The 19,330-nt window shown below is 43.8% G+C and overlaps 1 protein-coding gene across 6 annotated transcripts; it reads left to right on the forward strand.

The window, feature by feature from the left end:
- LOC105031591 (TRPM8 channel-associated factor homolog) lies at positions 1-18,443 on the forward strand. 6 transcript variants are annotated; one of them, XM_013132204.4, is made up of 10 exons: positions 3,954-4,016; positions 4,263-4,410; positions 6,501-6,594; positions 7,966-8,625; positions 8,866-9,857; positions 14,301-14,395; positions 14,762-14,975; positions 15,983-16,219; positions 16,398-16,735; positions 17,958-18,443. In XM_013132204.4, the coding sequence occupies exons 4-10, from the start codon at positions 7,997-7,999 to the stop codon at positions 18,198-18,200; spliced, it is 2,748 nt and encodes a 915-aa protein (XP_012987658.3). In that variant the 5' UTR covers positions 3,954-4,016; positions 4,263-4,410; positions 6,501-6,594; positions 7,966-7,996; the 3' UTR covers positions 18,201-18,443. The 6 variants fall into 6 exon arrangements, with proteins under 6 accessions (XP_019905123.3, XP_019905121.3, XP_019905124.3 ...); XM_020049564.3 differs by lacking the exons at positions 3,954-4,016; positions 4,263-4,410; positions 6,501-6,594 and adding exons at positions 1-291; positions 1,847-1,966 and having other exon boundaries at positions 7,969-8,625; XM_020049562.3 differs by lacking the exons at positions 3,954-4,016; positions 4,263-4,410; positions 6,501-6,594 and adding exons at positions 321-1,073; positions 1,847-1,966 and having other exon boundaries at positions 7,969-8,625.
- The last annotated feature ends 887 nt before the right edge of the window (positions 18,444-19,330 follow it).

Below are 19,330 nucleotides of genomic sequence, written 5' to 3' on the forward strand. Positions count from 1 at the left end.
AATTTTGAGTCTTTTTAGTGATCCAGCTCACTTGGACCAGTTCACTCTGGATAGCCTGGGAGTAAACCAAAGCCTGACTTTCCCACCACTCAAACGGGTCTGCAGATCTCTGAAGCAGGGGCTCCTCCAGATAAGACCTCACCTCCAGGATTTCTTCTTGCAATACCTCTTATTCAGACATGCTCCGAATTGTAGACCTCTGCTGTGGATCCACTGGATCCGCTGCTCTCTGATCTGCATCTGACTGCTGGTTGCTGAGGTTGACTGTCCCTGCTGCTACAGCAATGCATTGTAAGGCCTCGTCAGCAGCTCTGTCCTCAACAAAGGCTTGCTTTTTGAATCTGGGGTCCAGCTGCCTCTGATAGGAGGTGGTTGTATTCCGTCCTGTGGCACCTGTGTACCATCGATGCACAGAGTTAAACATTTTTGTTATTTGTTCAGTGGTTGTTGTGGTTCTCTGGAAGTTGGCGGTGACTCACTGCAGACCCTTGGCAAGAATGATGACTTTAGATGCTGTTACATAGCTGCAAGATAGAGACACTTTGTCCACAGTTGGTTTAATTTCTGCCAGAGCATCTTTAACTACCAGGTTAATGGTATGTGCCAGACATGAATGGAGAGCCCATGGAATCTTCCGGATTGCAGCGGTTATGTTGCTTGCATTGTCACTGACACAACACACCACTTCCTCCATGACATTCCATTCTGTTGTAATTCTGGCTAGTTCCTCTGCTAGGTTATCAGCAGTGTACCGGTCATTGAATTCAAAACAATCAAGCAGGCACGACGCCATCTTTTAGTCCTCTACAAAAGGGCATGTTACAGACATGAAACTACACGTTGTTCTAGAAGTCCAGCAGTCTGTAGTGAGGCAAACTGCTGATGCCTTTCACTTTTTAGTGCTGCCGGTAAATCCTCAAACAGACAAGGAACTATTGTGTTAGAAAGGGTTGTCCTGCTTGAAAGAACATAAGCTGGACAGTATCTGAATCCCTTGTCCTCAACAATGATGTGGTTGGAAATCTCTGGTATCCATATTAGACAATTCATCATCTAGCATCTTCTTTGATGAGGTAATGGCCTTTGGCATGTACTGGAGGTCTGGGTGGCAGATTTGTTTTTGTCTGATAACTGTATGCACTTGTTGTGGCAGTGGTGCCTGACTCAGCTGTGGTAGAGGCATCGCTAGCATCAGGTAACACAATAACGGCAAGTTTCAGCTGTGCCAACGGGACTGTTGGATGTTTCGTTTTTGCGTGCCTGTGGAGATTGTTGGTGGAGCTTGAACGAATTGAAAGTGACGCTTTGCAAATACTGCATACTCCATTTTTTTTGTAAAAAAATGTGTCCAAATATGAGATCTTTTAGGAGTGTCACTCATGTTGGCATCCTAGCTCCTGAGTCTTTTCGCAGGTGCCACGCAGTTTCTTTTTAAATATAGGCTATATTAAAAAAATCGATAATTGAACGCATTCACAGAATGTGTATATTACAAGATGGTAATACGAAATAACAATTTAAAAAAGTGTTTGAGTTTTCCCCCCAAATATTATTAAAGTGTATATGTGCATTTATGAATATCCTATCGAACTCCGTCATTGGCCAATTGCAACTTCGGTCAAGGGACGTCTTAATGGATTCACAGTTCAGGCTATTCCTTTAGAATTATATTTTTGTTCAACGTTTCGAGAAGGCGCAGGATAATTTTGAGATGTCGTGGAGAAATTCCAAACCCCTCTGTACTCTCACAATGCTTATCCTCTCACGCGACTAGTCCTTCGCTCACACGGCTTGTGTGTCTGCTCTCTCAACGTCACATTCTGTTCTCTCTTTTTTCTTCTCCAAGTGGCACCGGCGTGAGCGCGAGTTTGGTCCTCTGCACGCGCAGCCTGTGTTTCTGCCCTCTCGACTCCATCTTGCGTGCACCTGAGTTTTGAGACTGATGTGACGCCATAGATACTCACAGGCAAGTACCAACGGCAATACAGACCGACACCTTTTCAGTCAAGTAAAGCTACCAATCAACTTCACATATTTGTTTCTGAACCTGATGAGAGACTTATTTTCAGTAACATGCACTTAACATCACAAATATGTACATAAAGGTGGCTATTTATACCCTCTTTATGGTTAAGCATGTCATTTGTAGCATCACAAGCTCAGTTTGTGCTTGCTAACTGTAATTAGTATTAATTACAAAAAGTGTATGCATAAAACAGATAAGATGGATTTTAGTACATGTGTAAAACCCTACTGGGGTAACTACCCCACTACCTGGGGGCCAGTTACCCCTTGTGGAAGGTGGCCAGTTATCTTCAACACACTTATCCAACATAGTACTACTTTATTTCCTCAGAGGAATGGAACCAGATTTATCAAGAGCAGTTAAAAAAAGCTTTAGTCGGGTGGTTTACGGCAATGTCTACCGCAATGATGAGGTTAAAGGACGTTCGGTACACCATGAGACCAATAAGAAAGGGAAGAAGAAGCAGAAAGGAAAAAGGCAGCTGAGTATTTAGTAGGGGTGTTGAGCAACAAGCTAGATTTGTCAGAGGGAGGTGAAGGATTTTTCAGTGGAAGACGAGGGGAATATGACGATAAGAGGAAATGTTAGGGAGGTTATAAAGGAGGTCACTGTGGATGTGAGAGAGATAAGCATATGAGGGAAGAAAACTGCCACATAGCCAGAGACTGTGAGGTCCCAAAAACAAAGAAGGAAAATAAGGAGAATCAGGAGAGGTTTAAATGTTGATCTGGCAAGACAGAAGACTAACCGTCAAAACCACAGTCAGAAGCTGTGAGAGACGGGGAAATAGAGGACATTGTAGAACCAAGTACAATAGCCTTGTTACAGGAAAAGAAACCTTTTATAACCTTGGAAGTTGAGGGGAAAGAGGTAATATTTTATGTGATTCGAGAACTTGCAGGACAGTAATAACTAAGGAGGATCAATCAGAAAATATAAGAATGTCTAGAGACAGTATACGAGTCTAAATGGCATCAGGACATACCTGTCAAGAGTTACTGACAAAATCAATTAGATTCGTTGACCCCATTACAAGGAAAGAAGTGACAGCATCTATTCTAATATCATCCCAATTGTGCTTACTTGACTAACCTTTGATTAATCTTTGTGAGGACCTTAATGTCACCCATAGATGAAGGCAAAACTGTCATTTACTTAATGTTGATGTTGTTTCACATGGGCAACTCCTAACAGGAGGTGTGGACAGAATGTATGGACAGGATGTGTGGGGCCAATCAGTAACAGGCAACACGTCCTGTCTATGGTCCTTCTTTCCGAGTTAGTCAGCACATCTGTGTTGTGTTAAGTTTCTCATGCCAATTTCCTATCATCACCCATGGATGAAGGCAAAACTTCAGACTAGAAATGACCTGATTAACTGTCTGATGAACTTTCTAGAATAAGCAGAGCTGTGGTTAACGGCATTAAAAAATTGCATATACTTGTTCTTGTTTTATTCACACATGTTTCCTGTATTCCATGAACGTTGTCGAGTAGGAAAAGGTCAGACAAAGGGCAACCCCAGGTGTCACGTTAAAACAGTCTTAGTATCTGTGTAACCAATACGAAGGAGGAGAGATTGGACAGGGCGGGGCTAGAAAGTATTTAGAATTGTCCACTGACGGGTATTAAATGTGTGTTTTTCCAATTGTATAAGAGCTCTCTGGATAAACGCTTAAGACCAGTTCCCTGTTTCCAGTGTTTCATTGGGTTCTTTCGATTTATGACAAATAGGTCAGAGCCTTCCAACCTCTGACTAGTGATCCTGAACCTGACAGTGTATACCAGTACAGCAGGTGTGTCACATTCTGGTCATCTTAAGACATTAAATACGAAAAAGACCATTATTGAAGACTGAAGCTACTATGAAATGTCAGAGCGTGTTTATGTGCTTTCTTTTGCTATTTAATATTACCTTTTTGTCCCTAGTCCCTGATGTCCAATCACAAGCCCAACATTAAAGAACAGAGGGACTACCAATTGTGTAAAGGTGAGGTAACTGAGTTTTGGTCTGGATACTCACAGGCAAGATTCAACTGCAATACAGACGGACACCTTTTTAGACAAGTTAAGCTACCAATCAACTTCACGTATTTCGCTGTTTCCAGTGTTTCATTGGGTTCTTTCGATTTATGACTAATAGGTCAGAGCCTTACAACTTCTGACTAGTGATCTTGAACCTGACATTATTTGGTCCTTCGAGACGGATTCCAATACATCCGTTTCTCTCGTCCAGGGTCGGCGGATTGAAACCGTGCATGGGGGACACAAGATATCCTGAAAGAAAGTCCTTCACCGCGCCAGGGGCGGGTCTTACCAGTGTTTAAAAAACAATCTGTTCTGGAAGAGAGAACGGGGTGACGGGATCCATTCTGTGAACTGAGGTCTGTAGACTTTATTTGGTTTTGAGATGGTCCGAAATTGACCAAGCAGACGTCTATAGATAAACTAGTCCATCCTCGAAGAGGTGGACATTGGTGTTCCGAAATTGACTAATATAGACGATTCTGAGTAAATAAACTAGAGGTCAACCCAAAAGATGACTGCAGATTGACCATAAAGGGCCTAAAATAAAGTAAGGTCTGCCCAGGGAGAGGTGGATGTTGTGTGTCTGTATTGTCTTCTGTACGATAGTAGTCCTGGACATGATCAGGTGGTTATTGTGTCAAGTAGGACAGAGGGATAATTTTCCGTAGAAGTCTTAGAATGAAATAACAGTTAATGGAAAGGTGGATAATTTGGCTTATTAATGTGCATGGGGATTATTGAATGTTTTGTGGGAAATTTGGTTTATGTACCGAAGCATTGTTAATTCCCAGAGATGTAACCCTACTAATGAGTAATTAACAATACAAACCAATAGAGCGGGAGAGAAATAGATATGGGTCAATGTTGTGGTTCTAGTTTGAGTTGTGAGGAGACTAGAGAAGAGTCTCTGGGAACTAAGAGTGAAAAGGAAGGTGAGACAGGAGATGCAAGATATATGAGAGAAAATGAGTTAATTGCGGGTTAAAAAAGGCAGCTGAGTATTTAGTAGGGGTGTTGAGCAACAAGCTAGATTTGTCAGAGGGAGGTGAAGGATTTTTCAGTGGAAGACGAGGGGAATATGACAATAAGAGGAAAGGTTAGGGAGGTTATAAAGGAGGTCACTGTGGATGTGAGAGAGATAAGCTTATGAGGGAAGGAAACTGCCTTAATTGCGGAGAGAAAGGCCACATACCCAGAGACTGTGAGGTTCCAAAAACAAAGAAGGAAAATAAGGAGAATCAGGAGAGGTTTAAATGTTGATCTGGCAAGACAGAAGACTAACCGTCAAAACCACAGTCAGAAGCTGTGAGAGACGGTCACACCTTGTGGGCTAGTTACGTCCTATTACACTATAGATTAGGGTTTATTCATGCATTTCATAACGCAAATGTCCTTATTTCAAAGATAACTCTGAGTGGTCTAAAACACTGTCAGAGGTGGTTGTAAAAACAAATTATAAATTGTGTATTAACTCTGACAGTCTGTCGTTGGTGACAGACTTTCAGTAAGTAGTTAAAACAAAGGATACGTTAGACATTCCTTAACTTCTACCACTCAATACAATAAAACACATTTATAACCATCACCCGTCTTCATTTTCACTGCATTGAATACAGGTCACACTTCGTTAACTAGTGGTTAGCTGACGTTTGCTAGCTAGCTACAGCAACATCAACCAGTGTTTGCAGCTGTTTGAATTTGTGTCAATGAGAGAAGTTTGCAATGCAATGTGTGTAGTGTCTTAGTTGGCACGGTGACAGTGTTCATGTCTACCATCTGAAAGGCACTCTGTCACACATTGCTAGAATCCAGTAAGTTTGTTGGTAGGGTTAACACACAATAGCTGAATTTGCAGAGTAACAGTAGCAAGCAAACTAAAACAGTATTACAGCACTACTTTCGGTGTCACCCTCAAGAATAGCCCTTGAGAAAATCTTAATTAATTGTCCTCTCCAGAGTTGATATCAGATTTTCACCCCTGCTGCTCACCTCTCAAATCCTTGGTTTTAGTGGTGAATAAAGTGGTTAAATGTAGTTTCCCAAAATGTTATATGTTTTCTCTAGCTTTTTTTATATTCTGGGCACCAGATTTATACTGAGACTGGGACATCTAGCCCGCAAACCGTTGACACAATCCACCTGTCCTGTCCTCCTGTCAAATTGAGTTGCACTGCACAACACTTTGTGGGAATGTGCAGTTGGAGCAGGCCATTTATTAGAGTGGGGTGGAGGGGGCCTGGAATGGTATCTAACCATTACATTTAGAAAAAGTGAATTTTATATTCATCAAATTCATTATTTTGAAGTATTTATTAAAGTGAAAAATAATTCCTAGTGACACAAAAAAACACTGGAATGGGCCCCCGCCAAGCCATGGGCCCTGTGAATCATACCTACCATTCCCTGCATCAGCTATCTGAAAGCAAGACCCTGCTTTCACTTTCAGTTAGCCATCCATATAAAAGAGATTTCACTCCAGCTGATGACCACATCAACCCTGATTCAGCGAGCAAATCTCTTTTGAAAGTCATTCATGAAAAGTAAGTATGCACTTACCTTAGATTTCAAAGACGCCTGGGTTTTTGGGCTACTTCTAAACTTAATTGCGGCATTACTGAGGTATTAAAAGAGTTATTTAGAAAGATAAATTCTGATTTAATCACCTAAATTGCAAGTGGCAAATCTAAGGTACATGTCATCTGGATTGGACACTATTGAAAAAAAGTTAGGTAATTGAGTTGTAAATAACACAATTATAGTTAGTAATTTATTTACAGAGAATTGTTTTGGAAAAAATTAGAGGTGTACCTTTTAGAGGAAAGGTAAAGGAACACACCACATGTGTTTGTAGATGTATAGCTCATATTGGGTTTGGTCGGTCATTCTGTCACGTTTCAAGGAGGGAGACGGAGGCAGGCGCAGAGATTTGAGGCTTCCTTTTTAATAAACACAAAGGCAAAGAAAACAAACACCATGCCGGGCACTATGACATACTCAGGAGCTAGGAACAAATAAAACATGACATGCACGATGACCGACAGGGAAAAAATGGCTGAACTAAATACACTGACTAACAAGGGGAACAGAAACAGGTGGGGGCTAAACACAGGTGAAAGGAATAGACTGATTAACTGAAACAAGAACAGAAAAGACCATACAAGGACAAGACAAGTCAAGGACAAACAGAAAACACGAATCGGAACAGTGCCCTCAGGCTGGGACCGCTACAATTACCTTGTTACACAGGTCTTTTGACAGTTCCTTTTCTCCCCATGGCTCAGTATCTAGCCTGCTCATCCACTTGAGTGCTAAAAAACTAATTGACTATTTATACACAGACACTAATTGCAATTTCAAAAGCCACAGGTGTGGGAAATTAACCTTTGCAATAAAATGCAAATTAATTATTGTTGGCGCACATTTTTGTTTTGGACGTGCTGTTTCCTCTTGGCTTAAATAATAAAAAATAAACTTTCAAAAGACTGAACTTAAAGTGGGATATGCCAATCCATTTATTAACATAACGAAAAATAAAACATTTCTCAAAATAAACGTAACTTTCAGTGTCCATGATTTGCCTACACGCCGTGTCTCACGGTCAAACACCATGCACCTCGCTGTGCGCCACACCTGCACTAATTAGCCCCCGTCTTAAGAAGACTTGTGGCAGATCACAGCGCCACTCATCCCAGTACACGGCTCCAACAATTATTTAAAAATCATACAATGTGATTTTCTGGATTCCGTCCCTCACAGTTGAAGTGTACCTATGATAAAATGTACAGACCTCTACATGCTTTGTAAGTAGGAAAACCTGCAAAATCGGCAGTGTATCAAATACTTGTTCTCCCCACTTATTATTAGTACTTATACAGGTCTGTCATTTGATCCTTTTCCCCCTCCATTACCAGCAGGATTGTCAGCCTACATTGCCACTAAGCCATGACGGAAAGCAAAATCAATGAGGCCTACGTCAACCTGATGAGGGGTGTCCAGCAACTGGACCTCATCGGGCCAAGCGTACCCAGCAACTTGGTTCTGATCGGCCACGACGCCTTCCCGCTGGTCATGAACGCCCGGGGACAGGTCCTGATGGCCGCCTCCTTCTACGGTGAGGGCCGACTGGTGGTGCTGGGCCATGAGGCCTACCTCACTGCCTTCCCCACTCTGATGGAGAATGCCCTGACCTGGCTGGCCGGTTCCCCGTGCTCCAGCACCAGGGTGGTCGTCCATCCGGGCTGTAAGGGCCTGGCCGATGCCCTGAGCGGCTCCAGCCTCCGGCCCGAGGTGGGCGCCTTCAGCAAGGACCACGGGGTGTACGTGACCGACGCTTACAGCGTGGGTCCCGACGTCAAGGAGATGGTGGCTTTCCTGAAGGTGACAAAGGGCGGGCTGCTGATTGCCGGACAGGCGTGGAGCTGGGAGCAAAAAAACCCGGGCCAGAACACCCTGCAGGATTTTCCGGCGAACAAGGTGTCCAGTGTGGCCGGGATCTACTTTTCTGATCAACCCGGGGAGATAGGCACTCTCCCTGTGCCTCCTCAGATCCCTTCCAGCTGGCTCACAGTGCCGTAAGTATGTGGTACTTCACAGAGGGATGAAAGAGGGGTTGTTACAACTGTTGTAACAACTCACTTCATCCCGCTATAATAACTTCCCACATACAAACCACCTCATCATAACCCACTATATATAACCAATAGTCCAGCTAAATGTACTGCCTAACACTACTATTTCATAGCCATAAATATTTATGTATTTTCCCTTTAATTTTAGGCCTCAGTTCTTCTGTCTAATCCTACTCTCCCCAGGATAGGCAAGGATTTCAAGGATGACCTAGAGTTCCTTCTTAATGGCGTGTCTGAGATTAAAATACATTCCAGGGCTATCCCCTCCGAAGTTCTGGTGCACGGCCCACTGGCATTCCCCATCGGCGCCACACCAGACGGCCGGGCCTTTTTGGCCGGAGCGTACTATGGTCAAGGCAGAGTCATCGTGGTCACCCATGAAAAGTACATGGGCGATGAGCAAATGGCCCCTTTCATGATCAACGCCGTCCGCTGGTTGGATAAGGGCCGCAATGGCCCGGTTGGCATCCTGCCACAGGTGGACTTCACCTTTCCCCTGCTGACCCAGTCGGGTCTGCCCTGCCAGAAGACCGGCTTCAAGTCCGACCTCAGTGTTTTTGTCAGCACCTGCTACCGTAGGGATAACATCGAGAACATCCAGGACTTTGTGGCCGAGGGCGGAGGCCTGCTCATAGGGGGCTACGCCTGGTACTGGGCCCAGACCAACCCGGGCCTGAACTCCATGACGGAGTACGCGGGCAACCGCATCCTCAACAAGATGGGTCTCAGCCTGCTGGGGAACACCCTGGAAGACGGTTGCATCAAAGCCCTGGTGCCGGGCCGGAGCGGCTCTGAGGGGTACCACTTCCGTCACCTGCTTCACCGCTTTGCCAGTCATGTGACCAACGGCGAGGCGCTGACCGAGCACGAGAAGGCACGTCTGAAGAAGTTTGGCGGTGACTGCTCCGAGTACCTGAAGATGCGGGCTTACGACTGTTCCTCATACACCTCCGTGCTGGCCATTCTCACTGACATCCTGAAGAAGACGGGCATCCCCAAGGTGGGCCATGACAGCCCGGTGAAAAATGCCAAAGATCAACTGCTGCTCAGCCTGGTCACGGAGGTGTACAAGGCGTGCCAGGACCCAGACGCCCTTTTACCTTACCTGTTTAAGGACCTGACCTTAAAACCCGTCTATTCGAATCACAGGGTCTTGATCAGCTGCAGCGCTGCAGGTGAGTCCGTCCTCTTCTTCCTGTTGGCCATGGCGTTTTGAGTTTAAGTGCTAATAGTTCAGTTCAGGGACCAATCACAAAAAATAGTATAACGTTGAGAGGAAGTTTATAGTTTAGTGTGAAATACTTCACAATCATATATGTAAACAATAAGGCATGATAGGGTGTTGTATATGGCCATTATGCCATGGCTAAGAGCTGTTTTTAGGCACAACACATCAACCGGAATTGCTGAGATGCCTTATTGCTATTTTAAACCAGCTACCAATGTAATTATAAAGGTTACAAGTGATACCCGTGGTCTGTTATAACATGGCTGTCAGCAAATCAGCATTCAGAATTTGATTCACCAATTTTATCCATTAATGTTTGACATGACTTTATTAAAGAGGTGAATTATTAATAAATCTGTTTCAAAAGTATATAAAAATACGAGACAGATCCATTGCAGTGAACAATGAAGAACAGAAAAAACAGCTAACCCCTTGAACACTGATAAACATACCTTCACAAAAATAAAACGTTAAGCACGTTGCAATTTGAAATCTCGTAGCAATAATGTGCGTAATCCATTAATGTTTCATTACTTTATTCAGAGGTGAATTACTACTTAATCTGTTTTCAAGTTATTCAGTATAATCTCGTTTATAAACGGAACATGTATTTACATGTTCATTTGCGATGAACTTTGGTTATCTAACAGGCAAGAGATTCCAGCAAAATATAACAGCAACCTGGTAATGGTTAAAGGTGAGGGTAATAATGATGTAGTTGAAAGTAAAACCTGAATCGCACAGCTCAGATTTCCACTGCACAAATTTCTTTTCAACACTACCTATCAATTAGAAATGAATGGGAGCAGTTCGCGGGGCTTTGGTAGGGGTATCATGAACTAGAAGATAGTGTGTGTGCTGCCGTCTTTGCATTAGTTATGGGAAGTTCAACTCACTTTTCTGATTCGTATATTTTGTAATTGTTCAGTAAAAAGAACGAATCATTCGACTCATATTATTCATTTAAGTCAGCCCCCCCTCTACCATTTGAGTCAGCCCCCCTCTACCATTTGAGTCAGCCCCCCCTCTACCATTTGAGTCAGCCCCCCCTCTACCATTTGAGTCAGCCCCCCCTCTACCATTTGAGTCAGCCCCCCGAAGTCTAGCACACCCTCAAATCAACGTCTAGTCTGGCTACACTTGGGAATGGGAAGGAGCCGTAGTCGCGCTATTAATGCTAACTAAGAATAAATGTTAAACCACATCATGCTTTACAACCATCAACAAAATCATGTTCATTGTCTGTATTATTAGAAGATTTAAAAGAAACAACTCTAATAACCAGGGGCGATGGTTTGATTTAGGTGGCCACTAGCTAAATGATAGGTGGCCGCTAGTGCTAAATGACAGGTGGCCACTAGTGCTAAATGATAGGTGGCCGCTAGTGCTAAATGATAGGTGGCCGCTAGTGCTAAATGATAGGTGGCCGCTAGTGCTAAATGATAGGTGGCCGCTAGTGCTAAATGATAGGTGGCTGGGTTGTGGGCTGATTGAATGTCCGCTTGGCAGAGCAGGTTTCCCCTGTGACTTTAACTCAACTACTATTGATGCCATGTATCTGCCGGTTGACGCCCGTCTATTCCTTTTGGCGATCCTCTGCCCAGCACTACTGTGGTTCCCACCAGGCGTTTTCTTTCAAACAAAGTATTACACCCCCGACGATCTACAATCCATGAACAAAAACGATCGCATTTCTTCTGATGTAATGGCGCATGCCCGTTCGTCTGGAATCCTATGTCGACGCCCCTACTTTCACCGAGGCTCGCGCCGCAAACTGTGTGTCAACTCCAGTCCTTCAGGCAAAATTACCTCCCTCTGGTCTCACTCACGTCATCCGCCAAATAAATCCGGTTGAACTGTAAAAAGTAATTGCCTACTTTCCCTTCAACCCACCACAATCTACAACCCTGCTGCTACATTTTGCATTACTAACCTAGCTCTCGTAAACACCTGCTCCATGACTAATAAAGCCCCCCCGCTCCATGACTAATAAAGCCCCCCAAAAAATCTAACAGACACAGTGGGTAGACAAAAAGCTGGACTTTCTTTTCCTAACTGAAACATGGCAAACACCCACGTGTTAAATCAAGCCACTCCCAATGGTTTTAGCTATTTGTCCCACCCCCGCCTAACAAGTTGTGGTGGTGGTCTTGCTGTACTATACAAATCCCAAAATTACTATGTTGTCTCTTCCATCTTTCACCTCATTTGAATGGGAGAACAAGTATTTGATACACTGCCGATTTTGCAGGTTTTCCTACTTACAAAGTATGTAGAGGTCTGTACTTTTCAACCTTTCAGCTTACATAGATGCCCTCAGTGCTGCTAGGTCATCCTACATCTCAAACAAACTCAACAGCTCTTGTATGAACTCCCGGACCCTCTTCTCTACTGTCAGCAAACTACTTCAACCTACTTCTGCAATGACTCTCTAGCCTCTCCACTAAACTTGCCAACTCTTTTTTTGCAGTTTTCTAAAGATAAAATAACAACAATTAACTCCCCACTATCTAATAAATCTACCACAGTCCCCCCTACTGTTAACCCCCATATTTGTCCACCTGCTCCCCAGGACTTTCACCTCTCCTCATTCAGTCCGGTTGATTCCCCTTACATCCTCTTCCCACAGTCCTGCTTAAAGCCTCCATACCTGATCTCTGTCCACACATCACAAGCGTAGTCAACCTCTCCCTCACAAACGGTATTGTCCCCTCTTGCTACAAAGTTGCTGCTGTCACCCCCATCCTAAAGAAACCTGGACTAGAAAACACCATCCTTAGAAATGTCCACCCAATCTCCAACCTCCCCTTCCTGTATAAACTCTTGAAAGAATTGTTGCCTCACAGCTCCAAGCCTACCTCCTAAAGAATAATCAATATGAGCCTTTTCAGTCTTGTTTCCGGCCAATCCATAGTACAGAAACTGCACTCCTCAAAGTTGTCAATGACATTCTCCTCACTGCTGATGCCGGTTCCCTCAACATCCTGATTCTCCTCGACCTGAGTGCTGCCTTTGACACCGTTAACCACCAGATTCTGCTCACCAGGCTTGAGGTGCTGGGTGTTGAGGGAACTGCACTCTCCTGGCTGAATTCCTATCTCACTAACCAAACCGATTTCACCTCACTCAAAGGCTTAAACTCAGACTCAGCTACAGTCACTCAAGGTGTCCCCCCGGGCTCAGTACTTGGTCCCCTACTCTTCATCATCTACATCCTTCCCCTTGGTCAAATCATCTGCCACTTCAACTTACATTCCCACTGCTATGCTGATGATACACAAATATATCCAGCCACCAAGTCTCTCACCAATCCACCTCTGACCCATATTGAATCCTGTCTGACTGCAATAAAAGCATGGATGAAGGACAACATCCTCAAACTAAACCAAATCCACCCTCACCAAAACTGGCACTTTCAATCTCAGCATCGATGACACCGTTGTTTCTCCATCTTCCAACGCACGTGACCTTGGCGTCATTCTGGACTGTATACTATCCTTTGATCAGCACTCAAACTCAGACCTTCCCTCTCCCGTCCTGCTGCTGAAACCCTAATACATGCATTCATAACCTCCTGTCTTAACTACTCCCCACTCACCAGCATCAAATCTACATCCCTCCATAAGCTCCAAATGGTTCATCCCTCCGTTCCAGTACTGCAGGCCCCAAATCCAAGCTCAAAGGCTAATACTACTATTTTAATCTAGTATTTGATCGTAGACCAAATACCTTTTTGACGTTTATTCTGTTTACGAAGGCTGATAATAAATGGAGATCCAAAAGTTTAATAGACTTATGCTATCTCCCCTTAGTCATTGTTGTTCCTTCCGGTGAAAAGGACCATGAGAAAAAGTGTATTAATAAATCAGATCAGTTCAATGGAGTCCTGACTGTTACAGTTTTACCAATAGACATAACATAGTCACCTGACAGATGAACAGCCTACTGTCCTAGTATTTATTGTAACTAACGTTTCTTATTTTGGAACATGAAGAACGAGAATAAATGAGATAATTGGAGAACAGAAAGATTGAAAGACTTATTTCCTCATTAGTCGTTCGCCTTCCATCGTTGCTTCACGTGATCCAAAGGACTGAAAGATCCATGGATCATAATTTTGTTAATCGTTCCTTCCGGTGAATGAGATTAAAAGATCAGAAATATACCCGTTAATACTGAGATTAATTGTGAATCATGAAAAAGATGAGTTCAAAAAGAAATTGAGTAGCGTGTTATTCATTTGAAAAATGAACTAGTATAGGATTACTTAAATTAAATAACAAACGTGCTACGTTACTCGTTGCCGGTAAAAAGTAGTCTGACTACTGTGACGCGTTACCCACAACACTTACTGATTGAATGTAGCACCTCTCTGGTTTTTGTGTTTCAGAAAGGGAGCAGTGGCTCAGTACAGGTATGTACCTGTACCCTGGGATGAAGACCCACGTGTCCCTGCCGCAGGAAATCACCGGGAGAGGCTGGCAGGTACCGGCTCAGACAGAACCGCAGCTTTTATGTTTTGTATCTTTAATTGAAAACAGAAACATAGAATCAGACTTTTAATGTTGGTTTGTTTAAAGGTAAAGATGATTCATTTTAATGTTGGTTTGTTTTAAGGTAAAGATGATTCATTTTAATGTTGGTTTGTTTTAAGGTAAAGATAAATCATTTTAATGTTGGTTTGTTTTAAGGTAAAGATGATTCATTTTAATGTTGGTTTGTTTTAAGGTAAAGATAAATCATTTTAATGTTGGTTTGTTTTAAGGTAAAGATGATTCATTTTAGTGTTGGTTTGTTTTCAGGTAAAGATGATTCGATAGTTTGTTTGATTGATGTCCACGTCCCCGGCAGGTCCAGATAGGCTGTCAGACCGACAACATCGGCAGTGCCAGTGGGCTGCGGAGGGCGCCGGTGGTCCACAAGCGTTTTCCCATCGACTCCCAGATGATGCAGGTGTGCAACCTGTGGGGGGGCCTCCTCTACCTGATCGCGCCTCCCAAAACCCAGGTTGATGGGGTGGAGGTAGTCTTTCAGCAAGTCGTGCCAGCCCCCTACTATAAGTCTGGTAGGTTGGTGGGAGTTTGGGGTCGGGGGGGGGGGGGGGGCAGCTTCAGCTTTGCCATCCTTTCTGAGGAAAACATTCTGAGGTATAATTCAAACTAATTACGAAATGACGAGTTGGTGTGATGGCTTATAACAGTTGTATTAATGCCCAATAACTGTGTTATAAGGCTTTAGAAGGACTGCACTTCCCGTATACGCCGTACAGCATGAGCTCCTTGAGAAAACGGTTACAGAGAAACTTAAATGAAACTAACAGGGGAATGTTACTGCAGGACGCACTATACAGGATACTAACCACTTGTGTGTGTGTCAGCTTTGTGTAGATTGCTGTGCATTCTGTCCCTCTATGTTGTCCATCACTAGTAGCACCTTTGTACCATCTACCATTAATTCCAATTCTGAGTATGTGTACATTTACTTAGTTCATTCTGAAGAATAAATATGCAAACAGACCACCTGTCATGAAGGAACCAGTGTCAAACAGACCACCTGTAATGTAGGAACCAGAGTCAAACAGACCACCTGTAATGTAGGAACCAGTGTCAAACAGACCACCTGTAATGTAGGAACCAGTGTCAAACAGACCACCTGTAATGTAGGAACCAGTGTCAAACAGACCACCTGTCATGAAGGAACCAGTGTCAAACAGACCACCTGTAATGTAGGAACCAGTGTCAAACAGACCACCTGTAATGTAAGAACCAGTGTCAAACAGACCACCTGTAATGTAAGAACCAGTGTCAAACAGACCACCTGTAATGTAGGAACCAGTGTCAAACAGACCACCTGTAATGTAAGAACCAGTGTCAAACAGACCACCTGTAATGTAAGAACCAGTGTCAAATGTCAGGTAATGTAATCCGTCACAAATGTATGTAGTTTGTAGTTATTATGAAGTTAATTCATGTTCCTCTGCTCTATGCTTTGCTGACGGCTTGTAAGATTGATTTCCTGATTCGGTGACTTCACGATCAATCATCTTTCCTCCATCCTCTGTCCCGTTTCCAGGGGTGACCACACCTGCCGAATGGGAGGTTCTGCGGAACGCCCCGTCCCCCTGGGCAGAGCTGGAGTTCCAGAACATCATCATAACCCTCCCTTCTGATGTCGTGCGAGGTCTGGACCGCCCCGACCTGTTGGCGGCGCTCTGGGACGACATCATGAGGGGGGTCGCTGACCTGGCTGTAATCCCTGCCAAGTTCCCCCGCAAAGAGCGTTTTGTGGTCGATGTCCAGATTTCCTACGGTCAGTGTCTCTTATCAGGAGCCGAATTCAACCCAGAAGACACCGACCCAAATACTAAAGCCTCTACAGTGTTTCTGATGTTAAAATGTGTTGTGTGCCCGAGTGACCTGGAGCAGTAGACCTCTTCCCCTGCCACTGGCCAGTGATCTGACCCTCTCCTGCATCTCCCCCATGGCAGGCTACATGCACGCGGGCTACCCAATCATGATGCAGTCCGACGCCCCCTGGTGCCTGGTGGACCCCGTGGCCATCTGCAGCTCGGGCACCTGGGGGGCCATCCACGAGCTGGGCCACAACCAGCAGAGGGCAGCCTGGGAGTTCCCGTCCCACACCACTGAGTGCACGTGCAACCTGTGGTCCGTGTACGTGCACGAGGAGGTGCTGGGCGTGAAACGGGAACGGGCCCACCCCAACATGACCCTGGAGAACCGTCAGTGTCGTGCCAGAGACTACGCTAAAGGAGGCCGGAACCTGGCCTGCTGGAAGATGTGGGTTGCCTTGGAGACCTACATGCAGGTATGAGACCCTTTAGATACAGTACAACCTACCCACTGTGTCTGTTAGATACAGTACAACCTACCCACTGTGTCTGTTAGATACAGTACAACCTACCCACTGTGTCTGTTAGATACAGTACAACCTACCCACTGTGTCTGTTAGATACAGTACAACCTACCCACTGTGTCTGTTAGATACAGTACAACCTACCCACTGTGTCTGTTAGATACAGTACAACCTACCCACTGTGTCTGTTAGATACAGTACAACCTACCCACTGTGTCTGTTAGATACAGTACAACCTACCCAGTGTGTCTGTTAGATACAGTACAACCTACCCACTGTGTCTGTTAGATACAGTACAACCTACCCACTGTGTCTATTAGATACAGTACAACCTACACACTGTGTCTATTAGATACTGTACAACCTACCCACTGTGTCTGTTAGATACAGTACAACCTACCCACTGTGTCTATTAGATACAGTACAACCTACCCACTGTGTCTATTAGATACAGTACAACCTACACACTGTGTCTATTAGATACAGTACAACCTACCCACTGTGTCTGTTAGATACAGTACAACCTACCCACTGTGTCTATTAGATACAGTACAACCTACACACTGTGTCTGTTAGATACAGTACAACCTACCCACTGTGTCTGTTAGATACAGTACAACCTACCCACTGTGTCTATTAGATACAGTACAACCTACCCACTGTGTCTGTTAGATACAGTACAACCTACACACTGTGTCTATTAGATACAGTACAACCTACACACTGTGTCAGTTAGATACAGTACAACCTACACACTGTGTCAGTTAGATACAGTACAACCTACCCACTGTGTCTGTTAGATACAGTACAACCTACCCACTGTGTCTATTAGATACAGTACATCCTAGAGTTTGATAAGGTGTTCTAGCACACCATTAAGTGATCATTCATCATGTGCTACCAGTGAGTAGTTCATGCTGCGTCATTCTGCATAGTAAGCATTCATCCTGAATCTGAATTCATGGGATATGCAGAGCTCCTTTAGATTACAAGGTTAAAAATCTCTCAAATTGTGCTCAGACAATGAAGCCTTATTGCTTTCTGTGTACCTGACTGTGCACCCCCCCCATCACACACCTCGTAGGCATTGAGTTAAAGTGAAAATCACATTTCAGTTGAACTTTATCTTTAGTTGACTGGTAAATTAATGTAATCCTTGACTCTGTTCCACCAGCTCCTGGATCAGTTTGGCTGGGACGCCTTCAAGAAGGTATTTTCTGCCTACCACACCATGCAGAATGTACCCAAGGACAACAAGGGCAAGATGAACCGTTATGCTGAGACCTTCTCCCTTACCGTCAAGAAGAACCTGTCCTCCTTCTTCAAGGCTTGGGGCTGGCCCATAGAACCAGCTACTGAACAGAAACTCTCCAACCTGCCCATGTGGAGCGACCACCCCATGGCCCAGTACGACTGACCTCAAGCCGCGGTGAATTACTTATGTTTGTGGTAAAAGGTCAGAGGTTACAGGCCAGAGGTTGCTTGTGAAGGGTCGGTTCTTTTTGGCGTGGTGTTACGGGGACTGGAGTTCTGCTGGGCCATGGTAGAAATGTTGTGCCAAGACAAAAATGATTGGTATCACTTTACAATAAGTATACATAAATATACATGTAATAATGCATTAATAAACATGAAATAAAGATTACTTGATGCATCTAAAGAGCAGGATTTATTCGTAATTTTATTAATTCACGTATTTCTAAATCCATAGTACATTGATGAAGTATACCATAATAATCTTGAATGAATACATTTAATTTACATTAATTAGTGATTACTTTATGGGTATACAGACCAATATGTGTATGTATGCATATGTTAATAAACATTTAAAAACACAGAGTGAATTAATTATATGGTTATATTCGTTAATGATAATGTATTCTAATGAACGGATTTTCAACAATATATCAACACTGTTGGTATAGCATTAGAACAACATTAGAAATAAAACTCATAAAACCAGATCTTAAGCCTGGATTACATGAGCCCCCTGTAATTGTAGGGACATTTTCATAAAATGTTATTTAACCTGATGAAGAGTTGACAGAACGTCTCATGTGATCACTTGCATATTAATTTAGTTTTATTGAATACGAAATTAAACCAGGGCTCATATTATTTTCCCTAACAGTCTAATTGTCTTTCATTTTTCCACATGTAATTGTTAAGAGAGACTGATTAACAATAAAGAACACGCTTTGGATTTTTGTGTGTGCGTCAATGACAGGTGGTGCATCTTCTTATCTGGTGTCTTGCTCCGGCTCCACCACTGTTCCCATGGTCACTACAATGAGTGGTTGTCTCATACTGAGGACAGAAGGACCTGTGGCTTGTCCTTGACTCTCTTGGGAAAATCTTGGGAAAATGAGTGAGCTCATAGATCAAAGACTCGTTTGATTTCAGAGAATATGCCGAGTCATGATGAGTAGCGGCTTGGGGAGCGAATCCCAGAGGGTTGGGAAACATTGATGGAAGATGCCAGAAAGGATCCACCCAGAGATTAGCATAATGGGAGGAGCTAATATCATTGTAAAACCATACTGT

The sequence above is a fragment of the Esox lucius genome, chromosome 9 (genome assembly GCF_011004845.1).
Source record: "Esox lucius isolate fEsoLuc1 chromosome 9, fEsoLuc1.pri, whole genome shotgun sequence".
In the NCBI taxonomy this organism is placed as follows: domain Eukaryota; kingdom Metazoa; phylum Chordata; class Actinopteri; order Esociformes; family Esocidae; genus Esox; species Esox lucius.

Bases quoted from the DNA above. Each gene is read 5' to 3' on its own strand.
- LOC105031591 (XM_020049564.3), top strand. From the start codon at position 7,997: ATGACGGAAAGCAAAATCAATGAGGCCTACGTCAACCTGATGAGGGGT. The intron at 8,626-8,865 runs GTAAGTATGTGG...TACTCTCCCCAG, and splicing joins TCCAGCTGGCTCACAGTGCC to GATAGGCAAGGATTTCAAGG. The intron at 9,858-14,300 runs GTGAGTCCGTCC...TTTGTGTTTCAG, and splicing joins GATCAGCTGCAGCGCTGCAG to AAAGGGAGCAGTGGCTCAGT.